At 33.9% G+C, this 9,424-nt stretch overlaps 1 protein-coding gene across 1 annotated transcript; it reads left to right on the top strand.

Moving 5' to 3' along the window:
* Window positions 1-8,709: 8,709 nt before the first annotated feature.
* LOC140058303 (protein BTG2-like) lies at window positions 8,710-9,216 on the top strand. The gene has a single exon (XM_072103867.1). The coding sequence runs from the start codon at window positions 8,710-8,712 to the stop codon at window positions 9,214-9,216; it is 507 nt and encodes a 168-aa protein (XP_071959968.1).
* The last annotated feature ends 208 nt before the right edge of the window (window positions 9,217-9,424 follow it).

Raw genomic sequence — 9,424 nt, 5'->3', positions numbered from 1 at the left:
GTTGCACTGCATAAACCGACATATTTAAACAGGTTTTAACCAAATTCCTCTCTGGCTAGCGCACAAAAATGTATGTAAAATGTTACATTTAAATGTATGTTAGCTTGTTGTGCCCTTCAGAATGAATGGATCTTCAAAAAATGTTATTATATATTAATGTGTTTTGTATTCTTTTACCAGATGGTTCGGAATAGATCTATCATCAAACTAAAAACAAGCCATAATGAGTTCTGGCTGAAATAGATGATTTTGGTAAAAATGGATAAAAAAAACCTCCTAAATCTGTTACAGTGCGCGTTCAAAAATGCATAAAAAAATATTGCTGTTCTTTTGCGGTATAGTCACCGGACGAAATGTATAGATCAACATCAATATATAAAAGAAATATGACAATTATTAAATAAAGTTCAAACCGATTATGATTAGGCCTAAATCTCGCTCAGCATACATTGCCTCGCTTGTCTAGCACGCATGCGCGAAGCTCATGAACGCTATCGCTATACGTTTGTAATGGTTTGTACAGTTTTGATAGCGTTTATATACTCGCGTCAAATGGTAGGCTATTCTGCGCGTGAATTTCACGTTATGTCTCTCTAGCACACACATGACAACACTAAAGAATATACAGACACCTATTGAGAATTTACCAATCAAATAACCACACCTGTCTCGAAAAAGCTCCTATAATATGCGATGTTTCTCTCTTTGCCTATTATAACAATAGCAATATTATTGTATTAAATTGTTATAATTTGCTGCACAATAAATCTCACTCTATTAGATTTGTAAAACCAGATATTAGCTTAAAGTAGTAACTCTAACTAACCCTTAGACCTATCGTACGTGTATAATAGCGTCCTCAATGTCAAAACGTGTGCCTCGCAAATGATTGCCAAAATAAAACGACGTGTAATCAATGTAAATCACAGTAATATACACTTCATGAATTTGAAAATCCTGAACATTATAGCAAGTACCGTAAACAAATAGAATAAATTAGAAACAAAATAGACTGCTTTATACTCTCTCTATTACAAACTATTGCACCATGTAGAAACACAATTCTGTACTGACATGTTTATATACTACATATGGAAATAAACAATATATTAATGTAAAAATATATAAAAACCAAAAACTCTTAGCATTGTAATCAACAAAATAGACTCCTAAAAATGTTTCATATTACTGTATACCTTTATCTGAAATACCATTGATATAACCACTGTACAAAAAAATAGGCCTACTAACGTGTCTAAAATATGAAAATGAATCATGAATATTCGTGGTAGGCCTACTCATAAACTAAACTATAGTATTTATTATACCCGGCTTACTTTGACAGCTAGCCTACAAACAGACTGCATGGTATGGGTCGAGCATGGACCTATAAATTAGTTTACAAATTATCAATTCTGTCAGCCTATAGTACTATAGTTTCGCGTTTCGCTTCTTAATGCTTACTTCCTCTGGGAATATAACTGCCTAAAGGCGCGGCGCGAAAACAAACTCGGTAACACACTACAACAGTATATCACTAATATGATTGTACAACAATGTAACATCGCTAAATACCACATTCATTGTGATGTATTAGTTGTAGCATGTCCTTTTCTGAACCTCACTGTTTCAGCACGACTATAATTATTTTAGTTTCATTGATTGATAGCCATGCTATAATTTGTGAACAAAAATATTATAATATTTAATGCAATACACTTATACACTAACTGTGTATGATATTAAACACAATATAACCTAATTAATACACGTCATACCCTTTCCAATTAAGAAAATGTGTAAATTACCGCTGATCATGTCAATACTATTTACTGAAGATGAAAATACAACTGGGCCATACACGGATTACAAGAAAACCCCGAAATGCAGTAGAATTTTAAAAATAACCGGTCGTTAATGAGAAGGTGGGAAGCAAATAATAGTCTTTTCAATTCATTAAGTTCAGTGACTTTGTCATAATGATAAATGGAATTATTAATCTTTATATATATAAATGTATGGAATTACAGTGGATAATATCCTTAAAGATTACCAACAGAAAGATATTACGCCGAATACCACGATGTATTTAAGGGAATCACGCCATCTCGTTCTTATCTTAGAATGTCAGTAGAAATAATAGTGACTCTACAATAAGACACATGTTAAATGCGCGTACAATATTTCATCATATCATCAACGCGCGCGTCACATAGTACGCGCATTCAGTTCATGATATCCTTGACGATAAATAAAAAATCTGAATAATTTATGAAGTCGGAAAGGATCAATATTATATTTTTGCTAAATTAACCCATGACTTGATTGATGATGTGAAGAACAAGATCGTAGAATACATTTTAAAATGATGACATCACCAATAAGAAAAAAAAACCACTAGAATAAACACGCAACATCACGAGGAACTAATTTGCATAACATGTCGTTACGTGTGTATACGTAGAGTTATTATGTTTCCTCTTCAACTGAAAATGGTAACTCGTTGCACTTATTTGCACAAACTGTTTCATAATACAGTAACCTTTATTTAGGGGACACCGTTGGGAAATGGGTGTCCCCTTATTAATAGGGGTCACAAAGAAGGGGTTACTGTTGTATTTACATCACACAGGAGTTTAACAGACGTGCAAGGCGCGGCACATGAACCGTAATCTCCGATAACTTAACAATGTCTTTAACAACACGAATAAATATAACATGACAAACGCTTACCGTTTTCACCGAATTATTTCAGCGTCTTTTCAACGTTCTTCCAATTCCTTTTTTTTTTGCTTGATAATTCAAATGCAATGTTTAGTTATGCTGCTAAGGTGGTCTGATACAAGCATGATTTCCTAATGAAAAAGAAATAGTATATGACGTTAATGATTGCATCAAAATTATGGTCGTATGGTATCGTCCTCCGTCCTAATATCGAGTAGTTAGGTTCGATCTCCATCCTTTCCTTAAAATGACGACATAATATATTACTAGTATGGTTTTAAATAATTGATAATGATGTAGGTAAACATACTATTTGACTACAATATTATACAATAAGTGAACAAACGTACCCCTTGTGTATTAGTTTCAACCGAACACACGGCATATCCCGCTAAATGAAACTTTCGCTAAAATTGTCGTTTTAACAGATAACCTACGTTAAACGTTTGGGTTCGGCAACATATATACATTACCTACATTTTCTGAATATGCATTTAACGTTTTACATCTTCTATGTTCCACTTGATAATTAATCATATTTAATCACATAGAGAGTCAGTGGAATTTCAACGCTAATAATCCTTTCCACCTTTGTTATTGAAGTAGGCGTTATGGCTCAATTGACATTATGTAACGTGAATATATAGTTATATAGGCCTACATTGTGGTTATAATGTGTTTTTTACATGAGACTTTTAAGAGACGTACTATGCCTATAATATCTCTATGATTTTCGCAATACCGGTAGGCTAGGCCTGTACTTTGGTACATCTACTACTAACGGCAACCTGTTGAAAACGTAAGGTATAATCTTCTGCTTTCAAGTTAAAACGGACAGTAACATGTAAGCCTACATAGTTACATATAAATGTGATTTTTGTTACATATCGCACGAATATTATACTCGGGCTTAACATACGAGGAGTAAAGGAATTTACCGTATTGTACGCTACTCAGTCAAGCAAGGCCGTTATGTTCTCGAGAGTCTAGGCCCTATTTGACACCGTTAAATTAGTCATAGCAAATTAACATTTTTCCACCATGAACTACTTATGTTTATATTTGAATATTTTACTTATTTTATATCTTAGGCCTAATATTATGCTTTTCGTCCACTTTTCAAAGTCTTCCATAACAATAATTCCAATTGTATGTTTGCTGCCCTCTAATGTCAATACTTAGTTCTCCAGAAGATACATGCGCAGTAACCATTTATACAGTTAGTGTGGTCATGGAGGTATATACCTCAATGGTGTGGTTGAGTTCGAAAGTGTCTGAAAACAGGAATTCGCAAAGCATAACATATGTATTACGCATGCCCTGTACATCTGCGTCTAAATCTTTCGAAATTTGAATGTAAATTTATCTATTTGAAATTGCTTTTAGTTAAGTGATTTTTGATAAAATCTGATGAATCAGCATAGTTGAGCCTAAACCGGCATTTGATCAGTTCAACAACTCATGTTATGGAGAGAGTGAACTGATCGCGATTTTGTATTTTAATTTAAACTGTAATTGATCGTATATAAGTTTAAAGATGTATTGTCCCCTGAAAAATAATTGTTTACATTTTCTTTGTTGAATATGCCATTTTAATGTCAAATAAAAGTTATCCCTTTTGACCAAAAATTGTATCGAAAACCAATTTATTTACTGAAAAAACTGTAATTTAAAGCAAAAAATAGTCAAATTGGCTGCTAATGGGTTTTTAGTTCAATCTAACTATTTATTTTGTCATTTTATAAGTGAAAACATAATTTTTTCGGGTTTTTTTCTACGGAAGTGATTAACTTTATTAAAATGACAAAATAATCTATTCAAAGTCTGATTTTATTAATCTTTATTTTTCAGGTTTTGGGGGGACAGTACATCTTTAACTGTTACGGATCTTATTAGAATAATATTTTTCAACTGTATAAATGGTAACCGTAGCTTTTGTTGTTAAGATTAAAAAACATTCCATTTATGTTAAGTAAAATAATTTATTCAAATTACGTTATGCAATCACAGATTTAAATATGTTAATTAAAGCAATGACATAGAATAGAAGTACTGTACTAATTACAATTATTATATAACTACGAATTCATGGTATCTTTATCATAATTATACTAGGCTAGAATATCATATGTATAGGCTACTATAAAACACTGTTTAAAAACAATATTCATTATAATTATACTACTGTATACAAGTTATTAAAAAATGTTTTTAAGAAATATGAATATGAAAGAAAACGTGTGTGTATTAAAAATCACAAACTCCCTTGATCAAAACACGTTTTGATGTTTTAAAAAGTAAGGTTTTATTCAATAATAAATAAATAAACGCACCTACCCTTGGTGAGATCAAACTATAGAGGGCGTTCGATGTAATTTTGTTTGTTGTGTGTTGATTTTGTCGCATCTTTTAATATTATCAACGGAGAAATAATTTTGTTTAAACCATATACAGTATATAAGCAATATATATATTATATACAATATAGTAGGCTCGGCCATGGAGGAAAGTGTCTTTATTTATGCCATGATATATGCGACTCGGCACGTAGGCCTTTTCGCCGCGCTAATTTTAGAAGCTGAGCTAGGCCTTAGGTATACGCCTATCCTTAAAACATTTCAGATTATACTGTCTTTCCCCCTCCTTCTACCAATATTTGAGAAGAACTCATCTTCAAGTTGTCTAGTTACACACAGGCTACAAAACGTATGCTGTTTTTTAGGATTTGTTGTCGGGATATGTTGCCATATCATGGTTCTGTCATCCTAACTCCTGACGCAAATGGCGTCATTTAACCATTTCTATTATACTGATACATACCGTTAAAGAAATAAGAAAGAAAGAAAGATAAGAAAAGGAAGAACAAAATGAAAGAAGGGAAATGTCTGATTGTTTTTGTACAAATTCCCTAAATTATTTTATCCTAAAATTAATAATAATCAACATATAAGGCCCTGTTCAGACCCATGGCGTTAGACCGTTTTAGCGTACAACGTTACTATCAAGGTCACGTTACAAACCGCAGAGAAAAAAACGAGGTGTTCAGACCCATAGCGTACGATTATCGTTACAACGGCGGAAGTACGTCATCCAGGTTGTTTCTAGTTGCATATTCATGTGCTCTTACCCACGTGTTTTCATCATTATTTCCACTGTATATAGGCCTAGATCTCAGCCCTACAATTATGACAAAATTTGCCGTAAATAAAACATACCTCAGCATTTATTTAAGAAAAATATAGTAAAGCCAAATTTCTGTTTCTATTGTTTTTATTTTGTAGTAAAAAACATTTTCCCCAGGCTCTTGTGTTACGAAAATAGAGCAGGCCTCGTAATGATGAAGAAAAAAATGATTGTGATTAGTCTATCCAGTCCAGTCAAAGATATATATTCTTTGGTCCAGTCGGTTGAAAATAACCCTTAACTTGCTAATAAAAGGGACACAGCTCCCCTTGTTTGTTTACTGGCTTTTTTTTAGGAGTTAGGGGGTTTTCAGCATTAAACTTGTCCAGTCTAGTATGCCTTGTATGAATGAGTGACTTGATGTCCCACGCTAGTTTTTAGCCTGAATGAAATGCGTGAATGGCTCTAGGCCTAGCTAGGCCTAAAAGCGGATGGGATCGTAGTCCCTATGTTTAAATACAAGGTGCATGCATTTATGTCATTTGTTAGAAAATATAATGGTAATCAGTTGATAATAGTTTGTAGCCTTTGTAACAGTTGTATTTGTAGTGTAGTTAGGCCTTATTTATTCTGGCCTTTTTGTTATTGAAATCCATCTCACACATTGACGATACAAGATGTCAGCCTAGGTCAAACATTTTTTCGCGTCATAACAGGAAATGTTCTGATTGGATACAACGTTGACTTACAGTAGCGTCGTACGCTAAAACGGTACTATCAACCGTTTTCCACTACAACGCTACAACCATTGTACGACGCGTTGTACGCTAATCCCCAACTGTTCAGACACACATTCTTTTAGCGTCGTACGCTAAAACGGTCTAACGCCATGGGTCTGAACAGGGCCTTATTAGGCCCTGTTCAGACCCATGGAAGCTAACCTTTCTTCGTCATGTGTTTCTTCAAAGGTACAGTTACAGATAATAACTCCCTGAAACAAGGCTATTACTCAAACAACGCCCCCCCCCCCTTTTTTTGTTTTTGTTTTCTGTTGCTGTTCTGAAAGAATATGCATTCAGGCACGTTCTGTACGACTACTAACAATGACGTCACACAATACTCTAATTCGGTTATTTTACACGAAACGATAGAATTGTCACGTCGTGCCACAACCAAGAAATAATAGTCTAAGTAGAGCAACATAAAATGTGGTTTTTTTTTTTTCGTTTCAGTCAACTTTTTTTTTCTTCACGAGGAGCTACATAACTTCAGTACATTGACACTACGCCCTCAAACTGATCTTTAACACTGTTTACGTGCCGCATGAACGATTAGACCTCATGCATAGATCGATCGCAAGAAATTGAAAACAATGAAACGTCATTCCAAAAGAATTTTCAGTACACAGACAGAGCATCAAGTTATTATTGTGTGTGGTCCCCTCCCCAAACATCACAATCTCAACCACGCCCCAGAAGTTCAGAACTGCCATTCTTTAGGTACAATATAAATACAAAAATCCTGCCAAAATCAACAAGACGTTCCAGAACTAACATCTTTTATAATAACAACAAATATGGCTGAATGATTAGTTTGTTTACATCCACTTATGTTATAAATAAGGGAAAATAACAACACGAACAAGTAAGGCTGAATTACAGTACAGTACTTTACATATTTATGTATCTTATAAAAACTGACATCATTTATCAGATAGACAATTAAACTAAAAATAAACAAAACAACCTTTGTCAGACTAAATACAAACTATAGGTCAGGAAGTATGTTATGTACTGTTTTTACATGATGTATTATGTTTATAATATGAAAAAAGATACGAATCAGAAGAGAGAACAAGAAGAAACACAACACATACACGATACAATAATGTAGAAAAGGGTCTTGGTATTCAGATTGTTTTCATCGCCCAGGATACTTAGCGACTATGTTGCCTGTCGTCTGATCACGATGGTGATAGGCTTAAATAAATTAATATACTTATTATTTCACTATAGTCTGACAAGTTAACTATCAAGAAGTCTACGTTTAATTATTGAACATAAATACCCGCAAATTGGAAACATATTTATCTTCAAGACTAGATCTTAATTGGGTTGGTGCATTTGTGATCAGTATTGTTTGTGCCACATCGGGTTTCTTATACAGTACGGTATTGTACGAGGATATTTTGTAATGGTAGGACTTATCTTTCCCATAGAGATAACAATATTGATAAACTATTAACGTAACAGTTATGAAATATTAGACTTTCCATCAGCAAACAAGAACACGATCTATTAATAGCCACCCACACCCCTATTTAGATAGTGGTTTTCCCCATTGTTTAATCTTCATAACAAAAAAGGAATGAATGACCTATGTTGACAAAATAATATACTAAGCCTTGTAACGTCACTAATTGCTATTCACTGATTGGTTGGATTATAGCCTGCTTATGACGTAGCCCACACAAGCCGAAGAGGACAATGAGAAATAAAACAAGCGTATGCCCTGACTCAGCGTCCAGATGCAGAAAGTAACGATGAAGGCAAGTTCGTGACGGTAAAAACCTCACAGTTTTTAATTTTTTTACCGTCTTCCATACATTATTCGGCATTTTATTACTCGAAATCAGTTGAGATTAGTCATTATATCCCACGAAAATCTTTTTTGAGTATTTTGATGCTGTGGAAAGTTAAATTTCAGAACGTTTTGTAAAGTGATTGTAAAAACATCGGAAGACATCTTGTTTTTTTTGACAAAAACAAAGAGCTGAATAAGATTCCATTTTTGGAACTTTACTATCTACTTTTCAGTAGCAGTAAAACTATTTAAAGAAGAATTTAGAATTACTATTTTAAAATGATTGAAGAAATTACAAGCGCCGTGACGTTCCTTTCTAATTTACTCCGTACTCGACGGGTACCGGAAAATGTTTTGGAAGATTTCTGTACAGAACTTGATTCAAGATTGAACGAAAAGTACGAGAAACACTGGTTTCCCGAACGACCAGTCAGAGGAAGTGGATTTAGGTGTATGCGGATCAACATTCTCAATATGGACCCGTTAATTCTCCAGTCAGCCATTGCTGCTGGTATCCCACGCAGTCGTATCCAGAAGCTTCTCCCTAGCGAATTAACCATATGGGTTGATCCCTTCGAAGTAGCTTATCGCATTGGTGAAGATGGTTCGATTTGTACCTTTTACGATAGTGAAACATCATCAACTGAATCTAGATCATCCTCAACATGTAGTAGCCCAACGTTAGAAATTGACAACCAACAACAATACATCTTGAGAGACTGCAAAACACAAATGCGTCCAAAACAAGTCAATTGTAATTTTAACGGACCGATTGAAGTCAAGTAGTGTGACCATTACAGTACTTCTTCTCGGCTTGACCAAACCAAAGGCAGACTCTAACATCGTTCATCATCCATCGAACTTTAACATGAACTGAAATCTTTGTTTTTATTCATATTTGTTCCGTTTATCTTGTTGGAAATACATTGTCAAACATATTTTATCTGATGATTTTTTAACCAAATTTTAATGAGAAGAAAGGTATACTTTTTAT

Source organism: Antedon mediterranea, chromosome 9 (genome assembly GCF_964355755.1).
Source record: "Antedon mediterranea chromosome 9, ecAntMedi1.1, whole genome shotgun sequence".
NCBI lineage: Eukaryota > Metazoa > Echinodermata > Crinoidea > Comatulida > Antedonidae > Antedon > Antedon mediterranea.
The sequence above is the reverse complement of the archived record's forward strand: the minus strand, read 5'-3'. Positions and strand labels throughout refer to the sequence as shown.

Bases quoted from the DNA above. Each gene is read 5' to 3' on its own strand.
- LOC140058303 (XM_072103867.1), top strand. From the start codon at position 8,710: ATGATTGAAGAAATTACAAGCGCCGTGACGTTCCTTTCTAATTTACTC.